At 36.7% G+C, this 25,429-nt stretch overlaps 4 protein-coding genes and 2 long non-coding RNA genes across 10 annotated transcripts; 5 read left to right on the top strand and 1 right to left on the bottom strand.

Moving 5' to 3' along the window:
- The first annotated feature begins 189 nt into the window (after positions 1-189).
- On the top strand, positions 190-544 carry LOC140011054 (uncharacterized). The gene is made up of 2 exons (XR_011818306.1): positions 190-327; positions 440-544. It is a non-coding gene; the product is annotated as an uncharacterized lncRNA (long non-coding RNA).
- Positions 545-2,687: 2,143 nt separating this feature from the next.
- Positions 2,688-6,218, top strand: LOC113702113 (serine/threonine-protein kinase SAPK2-like). 5 transcript variants are annotated; one of them, XM_072059036.1, is made up of 10 exons: positions 3,596-3,636; positions 3,773-3,847; positions 3,998-4,213; positions 4,493-4,594; positions 4,788-4,841; positions 4,947-5,039; positions 5,131-5,223; positions 5,318-5,422; positions 5,514-5,612; positions 5,704-6,218. In XM_072059036.1, the coding sequence occupies exons 3-10, from the start codon at positions 4,202-4,204 to the stop codon at positions 5,983-5,985; spliced, it is 840 nt and encodes a 279-aa protein (XP_071915137.1). In that variant the 5' UTR covers positions 3,596-3,636; positions 3,773-3,847; positions 3,998-4,201; the 3' UTR covers positions 5,986-6,218. The 5 variants fall into 5 exon arrangements, with proteins under 5 accessions (XP_027078913.1, XP_027078914.1, XP_027078915.1 ...); XM_072059037.1 differs by having other exon boundaries at positions 3,614-3,628; XM_027223112.2 differs by lacking the exon at positions 3,998-4,213 and having other exon boundaries at positions 2,688-3,636.
- A 1,631-nt stretch (positions 6,219-7,849) lies between these two features.
- LOC113702067 (small ribosomal subunit protein eS6) lies at positions 7,850-10,336 on the top strand. Its single transcript, XM_027223028.2, has 6 exons — positions 7,850-8,009; positions 8,161-8,225; positions 9,151-9,208; positions 9,303-9,411; positions 9,500-9,772; positions 9,887-10,336. The coding sequence occupies exons 1-6, from the start codon at positions 8,004-8,006 to the stop codon at positions 10,123-10,125; spliced, it is 750 nt and encodes a 249-aa protein (XP_027078829.1). The 5' UTR covers positions 7,850-8,003; the 3' UTR covers positions 10,126-10,336.
- Positions 10,337-12,920: 2,584 nt separating this feature from the next.
- LOC140011123 (uncharacterized) lies at positions 12,921-13,646 on the top strand. The gene is made up of 2 exons (XR_011818358.1): positions 12,921-13,402; positions 13,530-13,646. It is a non-coding gene; the product is annotated as an uncharacterized lncRNA (long non-coding RNA).
- A 3,587-nt stretch (positions 13,647-17,233) lies between these two features.
- Positions 17,234-21,144, top strand: LOC113702153 (monooxygenase 2). Its single transcript, XM_027223181.2, has 6 exons — positions 17,234-18,881; positions 18,960-19,106; positions 19,262-19,327; positions 19,667-19,832; positions 20,008-20,239; positions 20,458-21,144. The coding sequence occupies exons 1-6, from the start codon at positions 18,808-18,810 to the stop codon at positions 21,027-21,029; spliced, it is 1,257 nt and encodes a 418-aa protein (XP_027078982.1). The 5' UTR covers positions 17,234-18,807; the 3' UTR covers positions 21,030-21,144.
- Positions 21,145-21,630: 486 nt separating this feature from the next.
- LOC113702154 (peroxidase 17-like) lies at positions 21,631-24,099 on the bottom strand. Its single transcript, XM_027223182.2, has 3 exons — positions 23,644-24,099; positions 23,244-23,435; positions 21,631-22,564 (listed from the first exon to the last, which is right to left on the bottom strand). Exons 1-3 carry the CDS (start codon positions 23,944-23,946, stop codon positions 21,971-21,973), a joined length of 1,089 nt encoding a protein of 362 aa, XP_027078983.1. The 5' UTR covers positions 23,947-24,099; the 3' UTR covers positions 21,631-21,970.
- Between the last annotated feature and the right edge of the window lie 1,330 nt (positions 24,100-25,429).

Consider the following 25,429-nt stretch of genomic DNA (forward strand, 5'->3'; position numbering starts at 1 on the left):
TCAATTGTAAATGTGGATCCTTATTGTAACATAAACTGTGTAGATGAATACATCCTACAACAGACATGCCTCGGACAAAAATGTCAAGTAAGCCAACCAAGATTGCTGTCTGAGATGCACTTAACATTTGGCCCAGCTATCGATGGTAGGTACCCTGGAGGTTCCCTCCTCCTTCAACACTGAATGATTGCCTTGACAGGAAAAGTCTCCATTCCTTGCAAGTTGCTGCGGTCCCCATTCGTCCTCATGCCTGCTGCCACCAAAGAAAAAGAAATAGCGGATGCTAGAAGCAATCAAGGAACCATCTTGGTGGAAATTCCAGGACAAGTAATTATTATTACTTGAGCAAATCAAGCTATGGATTGCTCGTTTATGCACAGCTTTTTATTGGTTGTTGTAGTTTGACTTGTGTTCTTATCCTCCTTTTTGTATTCATCAGCCTCTCAAACGTGGAAAAAGATGGGGTGATTTGTGAAAGGGGAATGTAGTCCCGCACAAGAGCATAAAGACAATTTGCATTAAATTGTTAAGACAAATTTCCCCCCGTGTTGGTTCCCTGTCATAATTCACTTTCCAGTCTGAGAAATGAGATTCAATGGCGTTTGCATTTCTTGATGGGAGCGTTAATGGTGGGATGGATTCAAAGGTCCTCCTCGCAGGTTAGCGGCTGAAACATCTCTCCGTGAAAATTGATTCCCATTTTCGATTGTGTTGTCATGCTCACATGTAGTAAGTAGTCTCATTTTTGCATGTAATCGTTGCATTTGAACTCCACCAGTGAGTGGATCGGATGAGCTTTAGGTTTGCAGTTTAGGCCTTGTTCTCGATTGATTGTTTTAGATTTTACAAAATCTGACGATAGAAACTGATTAGAGAATCAGCAAAAACTACTCTTTGGTTGATTATAGATTTTAATGTTTTCTAGTGATTAAAAATTTATAATCAGAATATAAAATCAATCGAGAGTATCACAAAAACTGATTAAAATCTTTGATCATTTAAAATAATTAACCGAGATCAAGTGCTAATTAGAAAAATAGTGAAACTCGGTTCTAGCTTGACTTTTATTGATCTTGATTGAATTAATCGGTTCTTGAGTAGACATGATCGGTTTAATTAACGTTCAGATTTATTAGAGGATTGAACTAGTGCTATGGTTGATTTACAGTCGGTCTAATTTTCAAAAGATTTCACGTTACCATGTGAGATCAATGCAACAAATCACGATTTGTTCAGATGACAACTTGTTCCATAGATAGCTCTTTTTTGAACCCCTATTTTAGGCGGGGTGAAAAATGATAATTAAACTAGTTTAATCTTATAAAAATTCATTAGTCGATAAGTGAAGGAGTGAACTCCTTTGCACTGTTCTATTCACGTTGAAGTTTAAATAGTCTGAGAATCAAATTCCAAGTCCACCACGTAGCCTAACTCTTGCGTTGTCTTCGTCATAGCCGTCCAAGTCGTTTTAAAATGTTAGCCAGCCCTCTTTTGTCCCTTCTTTCTCTTGTGAAAAGCAATCGAATTTGCGTCCGATTCCATATACCGAGTACAAGTGTTGAGCAATAATATAAACTAGTTCTTAAGTCACAATTTGATTCGTTTGCAGTTAACAAAAAATATGATTATTAAAATTATTTTTTATAAAGTTTTTTATGGGTCAGATTCATTTGTGACGTAGATTATCGTCTTTATGACATAAATCATCGTATAGAAAGATGACGGACGTTGAATAGACTACGTGGGAATTAGAAGTTGGTGTGAGAAAATTGTAATTAGTGAATAATTTGAACACATAAGTGTGTGCTAATTCAAATAAATATCTGCTGATTGTGGAATTTTTGTTGAATAAATTGGGATAAATTTGTTGAATTTTTGCAATTGAGAGTAGATTAGAAATTTCAAAAAATGATATCGTGTGCTTACACCACACAGTAACACTCTCCCTTTATAAATCATATAAATATACTTTAGTGTTTCCCATTTGGTTCTTTACTTATTTGGGTGAAATATTTCGAACGTAAGAAAAATTTTCACGTATATATCTTGGTTGTAATTTCGATTTAGATCACTTCTTGTACGTTCTATTATTGATTTGTTAAAATGCGAGCTGCTGCTTCCATTTCCTTTTTATGTATACGTTGCATGTAATAATAATGTCTTTTTAACTCTTTAGATGAGATAAATCTTGCATTTAATATGATAATTATCAATGGATAATTAGGATTCTACATGATTATAATACATCTAAGGAAATGAACCAGTTGACAAAAATGATATGCATTGACAAAAAACCAGTTGACTACAAATGAACTTCTCTGTGCTGTCAAACTTCGATTGTCATTTAATATTTGTTTATTCTATGTCGACAAATTAAGGATTCATGAAGTAGCAATACCATATACAACTATTTTTTTTAATACCGTTTGAATTTTTTTACAAAGAAATTCTAAAAAAAAAAATTTTGGGTGTTAAAGGGTTTTACAAAGAAGTCTTTGAAGTTCTTTTTCCTTGAAGAGTTAGAAGTTCCCTTAGGAGAAAAAAAAATAAAATAGTTTGTTGAGACTTTTGATTGAGGAACTTAAGCCAACAAATGAAGATGAAATACACTGAAAAATGCCGGAAAATGAAATTGTCTAGCCAACTTTATTTTTAAAAAAAATAGAAGAGGGGTGGGGGGGGGGGAATAAATTGTTCTTGGGCCAAGACAATGTACAACAAATAATGCGGCAAGTCGAAGTAATTAAATTTAGCCAATTCAACCTATCAAAAATACATACACAGAAATCTAGGAAGATTAGAGTAAGGACCACCAGAATTGTAGCCTTGCTATTCCTTGCATGATTGAAAACAACTTTTGCCATTGCCCTTGCTGTTATGCCACTTGGACTGATTCTCTCAGGACAATTCCTCTAGAAAAAGTTAGTGGCAAATTGCAAATGTCCATCATATATGTTTTCATTTCTTTTCTTGATGTGAATGCTGAAGCAAGAAACAGAATCAAGATTGTCAAAGACAAGGGCTTTAATTTATCTTCCAAACCCTCTAATATATTGTTCAAGGACTGAAAGATTTAGGGAATAAATTAAACAGTAAGATGACATTAATGGCGGAAAGTGAGGACAAGCATTCTTAAATATTAAGGTTCGTTCTTTGTTAGGATAACGGCCAATAAGATACCATACCAAGTTGTTGTTGACTCCTCCTCCTAGATATCCCAACCATTCAAAACTCGCCACGTGTAACCCCGCTCTCTCGGGAAACTCAATAAGCTGGGATGATGACTGATGATTCGTGCACCATAATGCCTACTTAAGTTCCAGTTTGTAAGACTAGGACACTTCATACACAGACATGCCAGTAATCCTACAGATAGAGATACCACATAAAAACACATTAGTTCTAGTGTTAGTTGGGAAAGAAATATAGTAATTCAATAGGGGAAGTTGTGCTTAGATTGTATACATGCTTAATTGATTGTTTGAGGCAAGTTATCGAGTTGATCAAACATAGGAGATGGACAGGTATGAGATTCTGAAAGATATAGGTTCTGGGAACTTTGGAGTAGCCAAGCTGGTGAAAGATATCTGGACTGGTGAGCTTTTTGCTGTCAAGTATATTGAGAGAGGTCAGAAGGTCTGATTCTTTTGATCTTTTCTGCAGCATATGTATTCTCAGTATGTGTTTATAGTTTTTGGTTATGGTATCAATCTCTCTCGGATTGTTCATATTGATTATTTTTTTGAAAATCCATTGTTGTTTGTTTTTATAGATTGATGAGCATGTGCAGAGGGAGATCATGAATCACAGGTCCTTAAACCATCCCAATATAGTTAGGTTCAAGGAGGTAATGAAGCTTTGCTTGTTTTTATCCCATTTGGTGGAATAGATTCTCCTCCTATGGTGTTTGCATATAAAAGAACATTTTGCTGAATTCTTTTGTTCTCTTTTAGATACTGAAGATAGTATTTATTATCATTGTCTTCTTCCCTGTAAGACTGTATGGGGGCTTTTGCTTCAGCTCCAGTCAGCAAGAAAATCAGGTTCAATTCCAGAGCCAAAGGCCTGTACCAAGCAGATGCTGGTTATGGACTTTCCACGGTCTAATGTTTGGATTTCGAGATTAAACTCCTGTCTCCGTAGCAATGAGCTCAGCAGTTGAATTGATATAGTTCAAAGCTTCAATCTTACCATAATTAACATGAAGTGGCTGGTTTGTCTGAAACCATTACTAGAAGGCCTTTGCCAAATCTATCAAAACGAGTTTAATAGTGTTATTTAGTTATATTTGGCTACTCGAAACATCTCCTAGCTGAACATACTGCATAGTGGTTACCTATCATTTTGTTTTTCAAAGATGTATGGTGACTATATTTGACTTGAGGTGAAGAGTCAAAGTCCTCTCTCTATCAGAGAACAGAATGCAGTGATTCTGATTTATTTGCATGCTATATCATTTGGTATTTTGAGCCAATTTTGAAACTTTGTGCAGGTCTTCCTCACACCAACTCATCTTGCCATCGTAATGGAGTATGCTGCTGGTGGGGAGCTTTTTGAAAGAATTTGCAATGCTGGTAGATTCAGCGAAGACGAGGTATCCTTAACTCCTAAAATATTTCTGATACTGGCAAACTTTCTTAGGATGATCCATATGCTTGGAAACTTACAGACTAGCTTCTAAAAGCTTTGATTTGATGCTCAACAAAATCAACTTATATGTTTCCACTTTCGGTTGTTTATGCTTTGCGCGCAGTTACCACTCTCACTATAATTGTCATTTATTTCAGGCAAGATTTTTCTTTCAACAACTTATATCAGGAGTTAGCTACTGCCATTCAGTGGTAAACTGAGACAAGAAGCCTTCCTTGTAATCAATAACTCATCCATTTAGTGCATAGACTTTTGTCCATCGCATGATATTACACAAACTTTTGTTCTGCTTACAGCAAATTTGCCATCGGGATCTTAAGCTGGAAAATACACTCTTAGATGGAAGCCCAGAACCACGTCTCAAAATATGTGATTTTGGCTATTCTAAAGTATTAACCCCTTCTATCTCATCATATCTCCCGCAGGCTATAATGCAGTGCCATTCAATTTAGTAGCTAACAAGAATGATTCATTATTTAGTCCTCAGTATTGCATTCCCAACCCAAATCTACAGTAGGAACGCCGGCCTATATTGCACCAGAGGTCTTTTGCAGAAAAAAGTATGATGGGAAGGTGAATAATTGACTGTTATCTTTTCTTGACTTTAGTTATCATTGTGAGCCTTAATTAAAACGATGGACTGACTTGTTAGCCATGGTCTATAAAGATTGCAGATGTTTGGTCATGTGGGGTTACCTTGTATGTGATGCTTGTTGGTGCTTATCCATTTGAAGATCCTGAGGATCCAAGAAATTTCAGAAAAACAATTAATGTAAGCGTTGCCATAACGAATTTTGAAATCATGCTAGTTGACTTCTCCATCTGCTTGTATAAAACATTATTGCTGTTTGGATTTTTTGCAGAAAATTCTGAGCGTTCAATATTCAATTCCTGATTATGTTCGAGTCTCCAGGGACTGCAAACACCTTCTGTCTCGAATATTTGTAGCTGACCCTGAAAAGGTCAAAGTCTAGACCCTTATTCTCACCTTTACATGTTAATTATTTCTGGTTTGATGGAAGGGTAGTAAGTAACCGGATCAAACACCTGCAGAGAATAACCATTCCAGAAATCAAGAAGCATCCGTGGTTTTTAAAGAATTTGACTGTGGAATTTGTGGAAGGAGAACAAGCCAGCATTCAAGTGAACAGTGCAGCCAACTATTCTCAAAGTAATGAAGAGGTGTTGGCTATAATACAAGAGGCGACGAAATCGACAGAGGGGCCTGGAGTTGGAGAAAATTTCATTGGAGGCAGCATGGATCTAGATGATATTGATGCTGATTGTGATATAGATGATATAGAGACAAGCGGAGAGTTTGTTTGTGCATTATGAATGCTACTTCTCCATAACAGTGAATTTTGAATTGTCATCTAAAATGTGAAAACTGCATATCAGAGCTAGTCTTTCAGGGGCTGTTTTAGTCAGTCAATCGTTTTATGTTTCTGGATCTTGCTGTATAACTAATCTTCACTCCTGAAGTCCTTTTCAAACGATTTGGAAAACCATAGGTCGTTGTAAGATATTGCATTCAATTGGCTTTCTGGTATGACATAAGGATTCCACAATTGTCTCTGTCATTGCTGTAGATTTCAGATAATTATATATATCATCCGATGCAAGACTTTTACTGAAGCAGCTTGGAAGCAATCATTAAATCAGGTGGATGCATACATTATTGTTAAACAAAATTTGTCGGTAAAAATATACTGAGAAAAGCAGAAACACGCCCCTTAAGTTGATTGGTTGTGATGATTATCTTTATCATTCAAGTTATATCCTCTTCTGCTGACGAATTTTACGCCTATAAACAGCTTACAAAACAAAGATTTTAGGTTCTTCTTTGGAACAGTAAATGATTTGGACATAAAACTTGAATCAAGCGAGACAAAGATATGCATCTGTATTGTAGCCACTGACTTTGCTAGCCCTTTTAATAATTAGGTAGAAAGAGTGATGAAGTACAACTCTCGTCTTAGGCATGTTAGAAGCTCCATCAGGGTCCAGTGAGGCATTTTGTCCATCAGCCATGCACTTAGTCGTTTTGCAGAGAAATTAAGCTAATATTGGGATTAGCTAAATCCACCACTCAATTGAATGATTGATGGATGAGACTTCTTAAAATTGGAAGGAAGGGATGAGATTTCCATGGTCTTTTATATTCACTTGCAAACCTATTGATTGTCAACGGATGTTGTCTGGATTAACCACTGAGTTTTGACACCAGCAATTGCAATCGAACTGTGTAATCATAGTTTAGGATCATATTGAAAGGGTTGAAATTGTGCCACGTTCTTCGATATTGATTTTTAATCGTCGATCGTATGACGTGATTATAGCCAATTTACATTGGCCACCTGCCACTATAATGGAGAAGATTTTATTATTCAAGTTTAAAATGCAAGATAGAGGCATTGGACTGATCATGACAAACCATATTTAATTATTTATTCCTTTGTTTGAGATGTGATTTATTTTGTAGGTGAAGGGGCTTGAGCTTCCACACTCACAAAGAAAAAATATGGAAGGAATCGAATTCGAGATCACTCCTTACATTCTCTTCTGAACCATCCAAACTATCTCACTTACACTAAAAAGAAGGCATAAAAATAAATAAATAAAAAGGTTTAAGCAAAGGGGCTTAAGCATCCATTGGATATAAATCAAGCTCGAGTTCCGGAAATTCTATCTAAGGCAAAGTTCTGGAATACTATGTAACCTAGGTAATATTAACGGGCCTCCACAACAGCCCAAAATTTTAGTCAACGATTTCATCCATTTCTCTAAGTTAAAAAAAAAAGAGTAGATTTTGTTTAAAAACTTCTACAATCACCCCCTCTTAAAAAGTAGGTAATTAGGTTATAACTTATAACTTTCTTTAATCTAATATTGCTGAAAAAATAGATTGTAAATGACATAATATTTTTTGGTATAAGATTGTAAGCGTAAAATAATTATCTTTTTATTTTGAAGTATATTTGTAGGAGACAATTTCAATAACCTTAAAAAAGCTAAATTTGACAAAAGTGTGTTTAAATATAAAAAGTTAAAATGAACTCAAAAAAATTGCACCTTCAGGCCCATCAGGCCCAATATCCCATTTTTAAGCCCAACTTCTTTTATCCAGTGTTCAGTTTGACGAAATCCGAACACTTCGATCAAAAAGCTTAAAAATTCTTACGTCGGCCCAGTCACAAAACCCTACATCCCTTCCGCCTCTCACTCATATATAAATGCCTCAACGCCCCATCCCGAAACCCTAATCAGCAGAGTGAGGCACAGAGCATTTTTAGAGAGAGAAAGAAGACAGAACATTTCTTCTCTACGGCAGCCTCCACTCGTTTGCTTCAATCATGAAGGTTCTTCTTCTTCTTCTTCTTCCTCTAAACCCTAATTCTTATCTTTCCCTTTATCTCGTGCTCTCTTACGCTTGAACAATTAAAAAAAGGAATGAGTTTTCTGTTATTAGTTTCGAATTTTTATTCCTTTGTTTTGTTTTGGTGATTGCAGTTCAACATCGCGAATCCCACCACAGGATGCCAGAAAAAGCTTGAAATTGACGATGACCAAAAACTGTACGCCTCCTTTTTGTTGTTCTAGTGCATTTTTTTACTGTTTATTAAGGGGATTTGTTATATTCTAGTTGATTTCAATTGCGCCGAAGTGATTGCGTAGTGCATTTGTTTTTAGGTAATTTAGCTGAGTGGCCGTATCAATTTTTAGAATTGTTATCCTGTGATTTCTGTATTGAGTTTTATAACTTAATATGATTGGCTTATTGGGAGGAATGTCTCCTCATATTGGAGTTAATTGGTCATTTCATCTGCGATTGGCTTACTGTAAAAAAATTTAAACGATGTGAACATGAACATTTTAATAATTATGAGCTCTTTTTTGGGTAGGGCATTATTAGCTGCACTCTAGTCGGATTTGAGTTTCGAAAAGTATTAGCTGGAGAAGTTCTTGGTTGTGGAATTGTTGCTGAAACAAAGTAAAGTTGAATTATATATGCCTGGGTATGAGGATGCTGAGGTTGTAAATTGGAACAATTTGCTTCTAGTTGTGTTTTTAAGTTTCTTATGGGAATTATTATGGTAGAAATAGCCATGGGGCCCCTTTTAACATGGTTTGGTGATTGTTTAAGTATTGTACTTGGTGTAGTTACAAGGCACTCTCTTAAGTTTCCAATTGGTCTTGTTACGTGTGGGTAACTGTTTGTTTTCATTGATATGGAAATTGCTTTCGCCTTCCTATTATGTTTTCGAACGGTGATGATATTTATGGTTATGAGATTAGATGCTTGCAACTTTTGGTGATAGCTGGGTTATGGTTATTAGATTGGATGGTTGCAGCCCTTCCTGATTGGAGCTATTCTGTTTGAACTGGATGAATTTATTGTTGCTTTTACTTTTACTGCAAATTACTTGGCTTGATATGCTTAATTCTACTTTTAACAAAAGGACCCCTGCTGATTTCACAACTTTCTTGTTCAATAATTAGTCGCATATTTTGGGACAAGAGGATCTCACAGGAAGTCAGTGGCGATGCCCTTGGCGATGTATGTATCTTGTTAGCAGTCTTTTAGTCATTTTCTGTTGTTACATTTGCATCACTGTGCAGAAACATGAACATAACTTGTTTGTATTTTGCAGGAGTTCAAGGGGTATGTGTTCAAGATAATGGGTGGATGTGACAAGCAGGGTTTTCCCATGAAACAGGGAGTTTTGACTCCTGGGCGTGTCCGTCTCTTGCTTCATAGAGGTCAGAATCTCCATGAGAAAAAAGATGATCAAACAGGCATTATTGCAATTTGTAGTCACTTGATGAATTGTATATTTAACTTGATCAGGCACCCCATGCTTCCGTGGTTATGGGAGGAGAAATGGCGAGCGTAGGAGGAAGTCTGTTCGTGGATGTATTGTTAGCCCCGACCTCTCTGTCCTGAACTTGGTCATTGTCAAGAAGGGTGAAAATGACCTGCCTGGACTCACTGATATTGAGAAGCCAAGGATGAGAGGTCCAAAGAGGGCTTCGAAAATCAGAAAGCTCTTCAATCTGTCAAAAGAAGATGATGTCAGAAAGTATGTCAATACATACAGGAGGACTTTCACAACAAAGGCTGGTGAGTTTTTGATTTACTGTTATCTTTTCCTCCTTTTATTCCTTCTTCAAGTTGAAAGCAGATATACTCTAGTGCGGATTGTTGCTGAGTTTGTATCAATGTTTATATCGACAGGTAAAAAGGTTAGCAAAGCTCCCAAGATTCAGAGGTTGGTTACCCCATTGACACTCCAGAGAAAGAGAGCAAGAATTGCTCAGAAGAAGAAGAGAATTGCAAAGGCTAAGTCTGAAGCAGCTGAGTATCAGAAGCTTCTTGCTACCAGGCTGAAGGAGCAGCGTGAAAGAAGAAGTGAGAGTTTGGCTAAGAAGAGGTCAAGGCTATCTGCAGCCTCGAAACCCTCTATTGCTGCTTAAGTTATGAGGATGCGGTCCTCATTTTTTGGCTATGATGCTTTCTATATTCCTTGAGTTACTATCTGGCAAATGTTTGGAGAATTTTGACTGCAATTTAGGTGTGTAGTATGATTGACTTTGGATTTATGTTTTAAAGATTTTCGGGTTCCGGACAGAGTTTTTATTGGGTTTGACGATTTAGTTAATTATAATTACAACTTCGTTTATTCAACTTCCTCTCAGAAAGATGAGTTAGTGTGACAAATATTATCGTTTGCAGCATACCAAAGGAGTTTTTAACTTGAAAAATTCTGTTGATGTAAACATTTAGCTCCTAGTTGGATTAGAAGGATAGTATGAGTTTCAGATGTAGGTCCCAATGCATCAACTGTCGAGTTGGAAAAAGTATCATGCACTCGTTGTTATGAGACGGAAATTTTAGTCTGCTTAAGTCACTGATTAAAGGGAGTGGCAGTAACAATGGCATGGAAGATGGAGCAGGGAAATCCTCGATGTTGCTGCTTTTGTTGGAACACGAGGGAATGCTGGGTTTCGTTGATGCATTGTCCTAGTAATTTACAGTAGAGCGTACATTCCTTAGTGAATGGAAGAAGGGTAGGTTGCAGAACTTGTCTAAACCCCATCCTTCCAAAGCAGTTTTGGGTTTGTTTCTTTTTGTCGGCAGTGTTTCTTTTTGCCAATTGACCGAGTCTGGCTAGTTCTGCGGCTTTGTTATGGTTGCCACGAGTGCGTCTAGGGAAGTAGGAATATTTGTCAAGGCTTCTGTAATTGATTTCTTCCGCAGAGGACTCATTGGTAAGTGATACGAGAGCTTGTGTATTGCAGCCTAAGTTGCGAACTCGAATTTGTTAACGTTGAACATTTTATTTTCTAATTGAATTTCCTAGTATACGAAAAAGTGAAAAGGGCTTCTCGTGGCATTGGTAAAACTTTGCTTTCTCCAATTGAAATTTCCTGGTCTATGAAAAAGTGATAAGGCTTCTTGTCTCTTTTGATTGGACAAAAAATTTCGGGCAAATTATCGAATTGGCCCTTAAACTCTTTGTCTAAGTAAAAATAAGCCCCTCATCTATTTTTTGCTGACTTTAAGCCCTCGAACTTGTAAAATTGGACACCCGTGACCCTTTTAGCCAGTTTCTCCGGTTTTGCAACCGGAAAGTGAATTCACACGAATGCCAGTATGCTTTTAAGAAGGGCATTTTTGTCAAGCAAAAAAGGAACAACTCATCTCTCCTCTCTCCTCATTGACTTCTCCACCGATGCCGTCTCCCTCTCCCTCCCATTCGTCTCCTCCCCTATGGACACCATCAATGCCGACGTTTCCCAGAAGCCCTCCAATCCTTCCAAAATACACCATTGCCACCACCCCCGTTGTTCTCACCGCCGTTAACTCCTCCTCAATGCCCACCCTGCAGACTTCCGAGGCCAAAGCCCAACAAATTACTGATTCTTCCTCCTCCCCTTCTGCCATACCTATTCCGACCACTGCTTCCTCCTCCTCTACCACCACCACTACCATCACCTCCACCTCCGCGTCGACCAGCACTGCTGTTACTTCCACCACAGTTTCCACACCCACGGCATCTATGCCCAAGAATCGGAGGCGTAGTGCTGTCCAATCAGCTAGGGTTCTGCCCCAGATCATCAAACCCCTGTTGGCCGAAGGTGAAATCAATGCCGCTCTCCACCACCTCCGCGTTGTTGACCCTTTACTTGCTACCCTGATCGATACCCACCAGCCTCCGGCATTTGAGTCTCACCACTCCCCATTCCTTGCCCTCACCAAGAGCATTCTCTATCAGCAACTCGCCTACAAAGCAGGCACCTCAATCTACAATTGCTTTGTAGTGCTCTGCGGTGGTGAGACTGCAGTTCTTCCCGACGATGTGCTGGGTCTATCTACTCAGCAGCTCAAACAAGTCGGTGTCTCTGGTAGAAAAGCCAGCTATTTATATGACCATGGCCTCAAATCAACTGTGCGTTAGCTACCGTGTTCTACTGTGTGTGGAAGAGATCGAAAGAGGGGGTACTGAAACCCTAGCGTCGCGCGAGTTTTGAATCTTTTGACAAAAATGCCCTTCTTAAAAGCATACTGGCATTCGTGTGAATTCACTTTCCGGTTGCAAAACCGGAGAAACTGGCTAAAAGGGTCACGGGTGTCCAATTTTACAAGTTCGAGGGCTTAAAGTCAGCAAAAAATAGATGAGGGGCTTATTTTTACTTAGACAAAGAGTTCAAGGGCCAATTGGATAATTTGCCCAAAAATTTCAGTGGTCAATGAATTATTGTTCAACTTTTGATCATCAAATAATTTGTCGTCACAAATTAGCCACTAAATTAACTAATCAGCATATTCGTCATCATTTCGTCGATTATTGCTCTTAATCTACCAAATAATCAGAATTGTGTTTTGGAAAAAAAAATGCCCGTATTAGGCAAATAAATCCTCATATTTTGACATGTGTTCTGATTATTTTGTAGATTAAGAGCAATAATGAATATTTTTTTTGTCAAAACACAATTTTGATTATTTTGTAAATTAAGAACAATAATGACGAAACGGTCATGCGTGTATTGATTAGGTAGTTTAATAGTTAACTTATAACGAAAAATTATTTGATGATCAAATGTCGAAATGGATAATATTTTTTTTCCAACAAACGTTAACAGCTTTATATATATATATATATATATATATATATATATATATATATATTAAACTTGATATTACAAAATTTAATTACAAAAAGGGGACCTGCCCTCATTTCCTTTCTTGCTAATTCTAGCAGCCATACTGGAAAATCACATTCCCATTCTATGTGTGGTGCAAATTGAGCTAGTTCATGGCTGCATCTATTTTCTGCCCTATGCACAAAAGACAAGCTACAGCTTTGAAACCATTGCCTTAACTCCTAAAGATCTTCCAAAAGAGTTGCAATGTTGTAGTTATTTAGGGGGCGTTTGGTAAGAGGGTATCGGAATGGGGTTATGGAATAAACCCCATAACTCATGTTTGGTTTACTGGTATTGGAATTGAAATATTGGAATGATATCTAAAAATATGTCATTTCTCCATTCCTGACTAAGTTCGTGGGTTTTGTCCAAAACCCAAATCTTATTCCCGGTCCCTCTTCTTCCTCTCTTTTTCATTATTTCCGTCGCCTTTCTCCCCCCAATTCTCTGCCCTAATTACCCCTTAAAAACACGACAAGCTGGAGCTTTTGCCGTGGGAAGAAGAAAAAAAACGAATGAAAACCACATCTGTGCTACTAGAGAGGTACGCAAGTTTTCTTCTGTTTGTTTTCTTGTTCCAAGTTCTCTATTCTCCAAGTCCATAAACAAGAATAATTTGTGCAATAGTGGATCTTCTTCTGCTGATTCTCAATCTTCCATTTCCCTTGTAGATTTTTTGCTCTTGGGAGCAGTAAGTACTATGCTTTCTGTACGGTCCGGCAAATCTGCACACTTTTCTTATTTTGTTTTCTCTTCTGATATTAGCAGTTAGCAGATCTTCATGATTCTTGAGCTTTAGTGCTTCTTTTTTGTGGGTTCTGGCTCTTTTTTGTTTTGTCTTCCGCTATTGACTTTGTGGGGTCAAAATGAAAATCATAGTTTATTCCATCATCTTCTTGAATGCTGATCTCAAATGCAACCCAAAAAATGCAAAAGAATCCAAAACCAATAAGCATCAGATTTGTATCAATAGGATGAAGTACGGATCTGCATCATATCACCAAAGGTTCCCCACTCGCAAATCGAATTGGAATTTAGGCGTTACTCAAACCATTGATTTTGTGAGTTGAGTTATCACTTGAAACCCACCTACTTCATATTGGTGCAAGATTAGAAGTGCAGACCGTGGAATATTATAAATTTGTTAAATAGCCTGAAACCCGCTTGCGGGTTTCCCCCTTATGTAAAATGACTAAAAGCTGCGTTTCTGTTCTATTTATATCAAACACATACTCTCAAACCCTCACCTGAAGGGTGAGGATGAGAGGGGAGGTTTGCTGGGCATCCTAGGGCCCTCCGATGGGCATGTGCAACTCAACGCAGCTTGCATGTAAAAAAAAATTTTTTTTTTAAGTAATTTGTTAAATAGCCTGCCTGAAACCCGCTTGCGGGTTTCCCCCTTATTTTCGTCTATTCACTCAGCTCCTTCTGTTTTGACGATTTTCGTCCACTTTTCAGGTTAATTCAAACCACGGGGTATCGACTGGTATGATATGAAACCACAGGGGGTTTTTATGTATGATTGCTTAACCACAGGGGGGTTTTTTGTTGTTTACCCTTAAAAATACAAAAACCTGCATAACTCTCCCCAACATATGACAAGATTATTAATAAGATTTATGTAATTTTTCTTTTGAAACTCTAAGACAAGGTTTATTGTCAATTTTACAGGTAAGGTTAAAATTGGAAATTTATTAGATTCCATTCCGAAAGAACCAACGAACCAAACATCAAGTATAGTAATGATACCCATTTCAGATACTTGAACCAAACAGATGTATTGGAATGAAAGGTCTCATTCCAAACCCAGGATATCCGATTCCAAATCCGAATCCGATTCCAAGCTGCGAACCAAACGCCCCCTTACATTGCATGTGTTGATTTGATCCGCCACTGATTTGCAGTCTGTGTCGGCCTCTATTTTGGTCCACCCTACATTTTTTTGGCCTTCACTAATGTATTTCTTATAGCTAATGCTTCCACTATGCTGGCTTTCACTCTTTCTCTGACGTACTATCCTTTTTTAACAGCTGTTGAATTTTTTTTGCCCTTTTTTTTATTTGATTGGTAATGTTAAAACTTTGATTTTTAGGTTTAGGAGGGACGAGCTGTCACGTTTATCTCCAGAAATGTAGAGCAAACATTCGAAAAGATGAAGTTACAAGTTGGGCAGGGCCAGCGACGTTGCAAAATTCTCTAAAAACCCCAAAAGATGATAAGTTGTTTATTTGAATTTTCCATATTCTCTCTTCTAGTGGGGGAGCCACACGTGGCTGTTTCAAACTTAGAAAGTTTAAAAATTTTCAATATTGTTCCCTATTTGCCCCCTCAGAAATTTTTAAAATTCTCTTTCTTATCATACATTGCCCTCCTAAATAATTGAAAAACTTCATAATCATTACCTTTCACAAGAGTGTTAGAACTATCAAAAGTTAAATGAAGATATTAATACAAATGTAATTTTCACTATCAATTCTAAGCACAATTTAGATTTGAAAACATATTTAACGTCGGAAAAAATGAATTTTTAAGATAAAAATGTTTATTGATTTTAAAATCTAATATTACTATAATTTTTGTACTATTAGAGTTTGACCCTATAACTTTAGGGTCCTGACTGTGCCACTACTCTCTTCTATGTGGAATGTTTAATTGAAAGAATTAACGAGTTATTTGGATTTTTATATTTTATTCATATTTGTATCCAACTCTTTTAAAATTAATTTTTTGTATATTTTTTCTTTCTACTAACAATTTTATACTAAAAAAGGCAAATTTTCTATAAAATCGTAGAGAAAGGAGAGAAAAGATGAAGGATTATATTTCATTTTTTTAACTTGATTTTGAAGGTCACTATTTCAATTGTATTATTAATTTGAACATGATTACATTTTCATTATTGTTTTTGTTAGGTGCGTCCTTTTTAATATAGCGACATAAATATGATAATCTAGTAATAGTATTTCAGTATGTTACATATATATCATAAACTAGACCAAAAAAAGCCTATTTCTAGGGTCCATTGCATGGAAAAAGACAAAAGATGTGGTCATTATAGGACTTGTTCTAAATTGAATATTTTATGTGATTACGGATTCTAATTTTAGTACTATTTGTGATGTCTTCATTTGCTTCTATATTCAGATTATAGATTTTTTAATAATTTAAAAAGTTAAAACTCATAATCAACTAAATAGTACTTTTTGCTGATTCTAATTATTTTATATAACCACTTTTAATAATCCAATTTTACAAAATCTAAAGCAAACGAGAATAAGGCCATACTCATTCTTGTTTTCATGTTTTAGTTGAATTACCTATTTTCATAAAATGTGGTTAGCCTATAATCTGACAAGTTTGCTGAAATTTTTTTTTTCCGTATCGAACATAAATAGTCTGCAACTAGGAACAAAAAAGGAGAGAGAGAGAGAGAGAGATAAGGTTTTCTTGCTTTTTTTTTTTTTTGATGAAGAGAGATAAAAGGTTGTATGTGATTACTTCGGGAGTGACGTCAAATTCCATAAGACTGTGCGTAAGCACTTCGCAAATATTTGGGAACCCAATAGGGACCAGCAGGCACAACGGATCTTCTGTCTCACACCCTGTGCCATTCTCTGTCCCACTTTTTATTATATTGCTATTTCTCCTTCATAAACATCATGTGGGACAGAGAATGACACAGAATGTGGGACAGAAGATCCGTTGCGACCAGCAGGATCTACTACATAGACAAAAAGAAAAAAAGAGGCCATCACGGTTTTAATTGTATGGATCAAAGTTTTTATTCTCTTAGTTCCTAGTTTGTATTTTAATATTTAGCCCTTTAATTTCCATCAGGCGGCTGAATTTGTTCAAAAGGAGTGATAGGAATAATTTGCTTACAATTACCAGAGTCTTCAGATTTAATGATGAAGAAGTTATTAGTGGAATTAGGATCACAAACGTGGTCGCATTGTGTGCGTGATTAGGGATTCTAGTGACATTATCATTATTTTTTCGACTTTTTTTTTTGGATCTCCTACCTACCATCTCGCCTCTTATCACTCAATCCAATCCAATTCTCCCCACATTATCATTATTTGTTGAGTACAAGTGTTCTACAATTCTCACCAACCTAGGGTACGCACTGAGTTTTATCTAGAGATGGTAATGAGTAGGGTAAAATTTAATATCTAATCGACTTGATAACTAATTCAATTAGATAACTGATAGATTATCTGTTAGGGTTTCATATTGATGAGAACTTATCGATGTATAACCCGAGAGAGTTTGATAAGTCGACACTGATACCCGAGATATATATATATATATATATATATATATATATATATATATATATATATATGTCTCAATTTTATAGCACAATAACACATAACTCCAAACCAACTTGTTACACAAGCCTCTTTAATATGTATTTTTGTTCTTTATATTTGTCTTATAAACTGTTCTTTGTCATGTTTTATATAAAACTCATTGTTTGGAAATGACCCTGAGAATGATTGTACAAGTCTTCTTTCGGATATTTGCTGAAATTGCTGATAGCTAGAGGCTTGATTTAACTAGAAGTCTCAAATGGATACAATTATGATTAAAAAAGGAAAAATGTTGATTCAACTCTTCATAAAATTTTGAATTTTTTACATGCAGGTTCTATGGTTCAATCCATGTCTAAGACTCAATCAATGTAGTGTGTTAATTTACCATGATATATAAATTAATTTTAGTTTGATTAATGTTAATTTCTTTTTTTGAACTATTCAAATTAGCAGGTAGAGAATACCTGATGGGTAATTCAAACTCGTGCGCAAGAGGGTTTGGTAATACTAATTAAAACCCGTAGGGTTACCATATGGGGTTTTATAAAAAACTTAGATAACCCGGTTAGGGTTTTGTTGAAAGAATTTTGTAGGGTACCGATCCGCTGCCATCCCTACTTTTATCATCTTTTTTGATAAATTGATATAATTTTTTCTATCCATATGGATTAAGTTAGTGAAAAAAATTTAACTGGTATGCTTATAAATTTATCAATATTGCTAGAAACTGAATATTTGTTAATAAAGAAAATAAATTACTTGATTTTTTATACTTCATTACGGGTGTGTTTGGTAAAACTGAAATCCGAAATCTGAAATCTGAAGTCTAAATTCATTAAATTATTGAATTGTTAAGTACTAAATCTAATACATTTGAGTGCATATCACATTTAGTGATAAGTGAATAGTTTATCACTTAATTTTGGGAGCAAGTTTTGCCTAGAAAATTCAATATCACTTAATGAATTCAGATGTTCAACTTTTGATTATCAAATGGTCTAAATATGTTAATATCTGAATCTATTAAATTTAAGTGGTGAATTGGGTTATCAAACAGGACCTAAGTACGAATACATAGTTCTAGATAAATATTTTAATTATATAAAAGAATATCTATTAAATTGAAAAAATATCTGTCGATATTTTGACATAAATTACCATATTTGATAATACATTATATTATAATAAAAGCATGTAAAAAAGTTTTTAAATTTTAGTATGATATCAATTTCTTAAATTTAATATGAATGAACATTAGGATCGTTGTTAATTTTTTATTTAAATTATTCATGCTTGCACAAATTCACAGTAAATAATAAAGAAAATAAAGGCACCGGCAAAATACTCCCACTTGTTTAGAAAAGGGTAGAGTGCTCAAATTCACGAAGGCCTTCAAGAAGTCGTTCTGGTCAGCACTGAACAGCTTCTCTTATTCTTCGTCCGGCAATTTACCCAATGTCTTATCCAAATTGAGAAGATATACTCCATTGACCATAATCACTGAAAAGAAAGAGACAGATGTCACTATTCACCAATTTTTCTAGGTCCGATCCTCGTGCTAATCCAAACTTACTCTGCATTGCTATTAATTCATGAAGGAGGAGGATACTCAGGAGCTCTTCTCCCAGCTGAAATGGATATAGAGCAGGATATTGTCATTGTGGGAGCTGGTATTTCCGGCCTGACTGCTTCTTTAGCTCTTCACAGGTACAAAATTTATGGTCTTGATTTCAGTCCAAAAACTATTCTACTGCTTTGTAACATCCTTAGTACTTGACTTGTTAGCTATGGATTGCGGAGCTTAGTTTTGGAATCATCAGAGTGTTTAAGAACAACAGGTTATGCTCTTACTCTATGGCCTAATGCATGGAGGGCACTGGATGCTGTTGGTGTTGGAGATCATCTTAGACAGCACTCTGTACCATTTCGCGGGTAAGAAAATGAATTCATCTCTCCTGTTAAACTTTTTGTGGATCTCTACATGCTTATTTTTACTTCTGTGGCTTCTTCACATGCTTATGTTTTGGAAATCGAACAGCGTCTTCACCTCTATGTGGTAACTGAAAAGTGAAAAACTCCTGGCGCAGGATTCAAGTTGGTTCTGTGGATACAGGCTTCCCAACAGGCGAGCTTGCCTTCGAACAAAATAAGTAGTAAGTTATCCTTGAAGGGTTCTGGGCGAACATAAAGCTTGGAGAATTCATAGATTCAATACTAAATTACTAATTCATAGCGCCAATACTAAATTACTAATCATGCATTAACTGCAACTCCGAATGAAATCCAAGCCTTGTAAATTGTAATGTTTTGTGTCACGAACTTTTTCGTTCTCAAGTCAGAATTGGAAAGTTGAAGTTTTATTTATTTATTTATTTATCTTGGCTCGTAAATGGTGCATAGTTCTCAAGCAAGTAACTTGTGCCACTGATTTCCCTTTTATGATCAAAGGTAGGAATGGTTGTACAAGAATGCTCTAATATGACATTTTGCAGTGGAAAACATGAATGTCGTCGTGTCAGAAGAAAAGGGCTACTTGAAGCCTTAGAGAAAGAGCTGCCACAAGGGACTATCTGGTATTCTTCCAAGGTTGTTTCAATTGAGGAATCAGGACATTCAAAGTTGGTGCAGCTGGCTGATGGCTGTGTTATCCGAACCAGGGTAAATGCCATGTTTTTCGTACAGTAGGAATTCTGTCTTTTATCTCATCACATTAGATTTTTCTGTTTCATGACGTAATTGATAATTATCTCACCTTACATGCGTAACTGAACACTATTCTCTGAAACATGAAAAGCTTTTTGTGTATTATGATCTGAATTCTTTCTACTTGAAGGTCGTGATTGGCTGCGATGGAGTCAATTCAGTTGTTGCAAAGTGGTTAGGCCTTCCGACACCAATCAGCGCTGGGCGATCATCAATTAGGGGCTTTGCAGAGTATCCGGCTGGCCACTTCTTTAAGCCAAACTTTTATATATATTTTGGAGGCGGGGTTCGCTTTGGATTTGTTCCCTGTGATGACAAAAGCATCAGTTGGTTTTGCAATTTTAATCTATCCAATGCAACTTGTAAGACTCTTGCATCATCTATTATCCTATATGGACACCTACATAAAATGCTTTTTCTGCTAAACAAGTAGTGGCAATATGCAACGCCAGCCTTGTGGTCGTTTGCCTTTCCGCTTAAATGTGCTAGATTCAAGATGACCTCCTTGCTGATTCAATTTTTCTCTATTATATTTCTAGTTCATGAGGGCTTTGTGTTCATGTCTCCCATTTAATTGCAGGGCATCAAAATATGTCGGAAGAGCCAGTTAAATTAAAGGCATTTGTATTAAGCAAAATTGTCAACATTCCAAGGGAAGTATCAGACATTGTACAAAGAACTGAAGTCGGATCAATTTCCTGTGCTGAGCTAAAAATGAGACTGCCATGGGATATTTTGCTAAGGGATATAGCAAAAAGTAGCATTTGCGTGGCTGGGGATGCCCTTCACCCGATGACTCCAGATCTTGGACAAGGTGGCTGTTCAGCTTTGGAAGACGGTGTTATCCTTGCCAGGTGCATTGGAGAATCTTTCCTGAAGATACCGCGGAAAGATGTTGGAGATGGAAAAGAAGATGTTGATCCAAAAGTGGTAGCATTCAAGAAAGGCGTTGAGAACTATGCAAAAGAGAGGAGATGGAGGAGCTTTAGCCTCATAGCTGCTGCCTATGCGATTGGTTTCGTCCAAGCGAGTGAGAATAAGTTCATTTGTTTCTTGCGAGAAAAATTCTTGTCTATGTTAACTGTTGCTGCCGTGCTGAAGATGGCTGATTTTGATTGTGGAAACCTTGATATCTATCCACAATTTTCCTGACTCTCAAGCAGAGCATCTGTCTATCGACGATTTGGAAAGTTCTTTAAGCTTTCAAGTTACATTCCCATAAAGGTGAAATTACGAAGGGTTCTGGTTTTCTTCTTCTAAACCAAAAGATACATCTGTATTTGTGTGGATTGAACAGCAACCCCAAACAGTTTTAATCAACTTTAATACCCCATGAACCAGACTGTTAATGAAGAATATTTAGGTTAATTTTTTAAAGCTGCATACTTGTACTGAGGTCATATAGCATTTAAATCAAGATCTTTGCAGCATTCGTATCCTGCTGTTGATGGACAAGATGCATTCCAAGTTTTAAACGGTTACAAGACCTTGCATACCAGGAAAACAGCCTACTTTTGCAGTAAGTAGAACCATGATCGGCACAACAAAAACCTATAGTTGCATGCTACTGGTCTCTGCTATGAATGAGCAGTATGCAAACAGAAAAATAGAAAGAGCAGACACAAGTTGCAGGCTTGCAGTTTTCTGGTGCTCTGGTCATTCAACTGAGACCAGAGTTCGACAAAATCCAAACGACATATGAGACCAGTAACAAAATTAGTCATTCAACATCTACTATATATGAAGCAAAATGTTAAAGCCTGGACATCACTCATCTTTGATTGCTAGGGCCCTCAACCGGCCAGCTGGATATTTAGAGCAAGTATTCTTTACTATGTAGCAATTTGTTTTACAGCAGGTAAAAGTACAGACTTCAGGAGCTCCCAGGAGGTGGTAGAGAATATTGGCCAACTTAGCTAGAGTTACATTACTCAAATTCTCATTTAAAACCCATTTGATCTGTTTCACCTCCAAAATTTACTATTAATGCAAGATCAACAGTAATAATCCGATTGTAACAAATTTCTGCACCATAAACACGATATTCAATAAATACCTAAGTTCACTTCTTCTTCTTTTTTTTTTCTCCCCTTTCAAGACTCTAGTAAGATGTCCACAGGCCTCCTGTTAACAACCCTGCAATTTTTTCGTATCTCTCCAGGGCGGCCAGATTGCAAGTCACCCATTTTTATCATCCCTTGGACAAAAGCCTTGAAGAACTCGTTTTGGTTAGCACTGAACAGCTTCACATACCCTCTAGTCTGGGGGAATGTATACAACGTTTCATCCGAGTTCAGAAATCCTCTCCCATTGACCAAGTCCTTGAAATACTGGTTATCGAATAATTCAGGTGTTGCATCCAAATCTACAGTTGCATTTTCATCTCCACCAAGTGGACAAAGCTTGTCTAACTTTTCTCTGTATTTTGGTTCAATGGCAGGGTCTGGCCGGCCTGTCCCAGATTGGTTGTATAGACGAAACATAACAGAAAAGCATCTCCCTTTGCCAATGGAATGAGACCCAGAAAGGGCAACTAAATCTTTAACTGAGAGATTAAATCTGTTGAAGAGATCAACGAGATAGCTTGCATTTGCTCTGGGACTTGGCATTATATCGTCTGAATCTTTTTGGCTTGCTGTTAAACTGTCCAGCCGGCCTAATTTTACATCCCAGTTTGGTCCACCACTCTGTCACAACATATAAATCATGTACTAGTTTGTCTACACTTTCTGGCACATAACACATCGGTACAAAAACAAGGTAAGTAAACTTTGATTCCAGCAGGCAAAATTTTGCAAGCCACTTCTCTTTCGTTAACCAGGGAAACAAATTTAGCACAGCAGTGACGTGAACTAGCATAAAATATAAAATCATTTCTTTGGCCGAATGGTTTATCCCTGTACTAGTTAGAACCAACACAAATTCGCGTTACATTTAACCATAGATCAAGGATCATATTCATACACAATAATTATCTAAAATATCTGGTTTCGAGATCAATTTTCACCTTTTACCTACTCTACTCTGCGTTGTATGGTTGTGTAATCAACTAGAAGGAATGAAGGACCACAACAGTACATGGCACAAGGAAACATCTAATCAAGGACTGGCTCTTCCTTGCCATCCTTAACTTTCGTTTGTCTTTATCATGAACTAGGATCAAATGGGTCCTAAAAGTACTGTCAAAATTTAAAAGTTTCTGAATTGGAATAAAAAGAAAGAAAGAACAAAGGAGTTGGTCATTTTTCTTTGTGGGGGCAGAGCGGCTGGCGAAGCTAAAAACTCTGCAATATGTGACAAATGACAAGTGTATGATATTTTCTGATGCTTAGTTCACAGGAGCAAGATCAAGATGGCAATTCTTACCAGAACAACAGCATCTCTAGCAGACATGATTACAATATCAGCACAAGAAACAACTCCAGGGCAAGCAATTTCCAGGGCCTCCTTGGCTTCATCAAGAACTTCAAATGATCGCAGTGAATTTATATTTGACAATCCAAGTTTCTCACCAAGCATGTTTGGCGTGTCATCCAGCAATACAGAAGCATCACAACCCTGTCAATCAACCAATTGATCATTCGAAATCAATTCAGCTCCCAGAAATGAATCAAGAATGATTTTTTCAGTCCACTCAAAAACAGAACTACATTAAATTTGCCTAGAAGGGGGACTACATAGACAGGGGAAAGGGGTAGGGGAGATTCAAAGCTGGATGTTCTATCTATCAAAAGCTGGACTAATATAGAAAGTGATGCTTAATTACGTTTACGAAACAATCATGAAATTGCAAGCGCATGACCGAGGCTGCGTTTCGGGCTTCTCTAGTCATGGACTTCTTGATGACATCCCGGACAATAAATTCGGCATCCGGGCACGTTTCTGAATAGAATCCAGGTCTTAGCAGAGTTGTCATGGCAGCAGCATTTCTAATCATGGCAAAGTTGAGGAGGAGGAAGAAGAAGAGTAGCAGTAGAAATTTAAGGGACATTTTTATCAGCAACGGCTTTTTGGTCAGTGAGTTTTTGGATGATTTCTTGGACATGATTCTCCGGATATTTATACACATATGTAGGTGGACTTTATGGGCCTTTTGTAAGTTGAATTTCTTTGCTTGTATGAATGGCAATAGTATGGTTTTTGGGGCATAGTGGAGAAAAGGATAGTTGCATGGGTGTCAGCATGTCATAGGGTTCTGTTATGACGCTGTGAGGCAAAAACAGGGCAATTGGCTCTTTCATGAGATTTTGTGGGTTCTTAATTGTGTCAAAAAGAGTTTTGTTTTTGCTTTTGAGTGGATGGGGAGATGGATTATCTGCGGTCTTGGGTGTAACTTAGTCGTCATATTATTGTCTTTCCAATTCATTTTTTAACCAACTGGACCCACTTGGAGGGAAGGCTGGCGGGCTGCTACCGCCCACAAGGGAGTAGCCAGTTGCAGGTGCAACTTTTTTTTTTTTTTCCGGAAACGTTAGAAGACAGTTGCAGGTGCAGGTTGCTGCACCTCTGGCGGTGGTGGTGGTGCCTGCGCTGTAGCCTCCGTAGCCGCAGGTGCCTTTGACGGTGAGCCAATCGGCAGTGAAGATGAGCCAATCAAAAGGATCTCATCGGAGGAAGAAGGAATCGGCAATGAAGTGTGGACCTCATCGGAGTGGATTGGAGAGTTTGAAAGGTTTGAAGGCAATTGATAAAGTATTGGTAGATGAATTAGACCGGTGGTTAATTTTGGTTCAAAGGTTTAGAGGGTTAAGAAAATTTGTGTTAAATCAAACCAATTTGAATTATTAGAAAATTAAAGTGTAAATAATAATAAGACACTTGGCGTAATGTTATAGGTGGCATTGGATTGGCATTGGAAATATGTCACCGAGGATCCCAAGTGGCCGGAACATACAAGTCTCTTTAGATTCCCCCTCCCTGGTAGATTAGGATAGAATATATTATACAGTTGTTATCGTTGCCAGAAAAAAAAAAAAAAAAAAACCCATTTTGTAAGTTACAATTAGGAAAGTTTCAATTGTTCTCCATGGCATAGAATGGCGTCCAAGCCTTAAAAAAAATCATATATGAACTTGTGATTAGATGGATTAGAGCTCTTTTTCTTATGTAAAATTGGAGTTTTCAGATGATAGACAGCCTTTTTTTTTTTTGGAAAATCATCAAATGTTTAAAGAAGAATAATTTTTGTAGAAAACTTATTAACATTAATTGCACCGTTAAGAATCACCTTTTGGAGAATGAAAAAAATTCTATGTATCTTTGTACGTTTGATGATATGATTTTTGTCATTAGGGTTGATTTCAATAAAATTATGATGTTTTATCCAAAAAAAAAAAAAGAAAGAATGAACAAATTTAAATAGAAATATTTAGTGTTTTATCCCAAAAAACAATTTTCTAAATCACCTATAAGTCAAGTTTATAGTCTGAATGATGATAAATAACAACAGCTAACGTAGGAGGACATCTTAAAAGTTTGTTATATGTACAGACAGAACCTTTTTATTTATTTATTTATTTAAATTAATGAGTCTAAAACATTTATTAGATGGC

This window comes from Coffea arabica, chromosome 7e (genome assembly GCF_036785885.1).
Source record: "Coffea arabica cultivar ET-39 chromosome 7e, Coffea Arabica ET-39 HiFi, whole genome shotgun sequence".
In the NCBI taxonomy this organism is placed as follows: domain Eukaryota; kingdom Viridiplantae; phylum Streptophyta; class Magnoliopsida; order Gentianales; family Rubiaceae; genus Coffea; species Coffea arabica.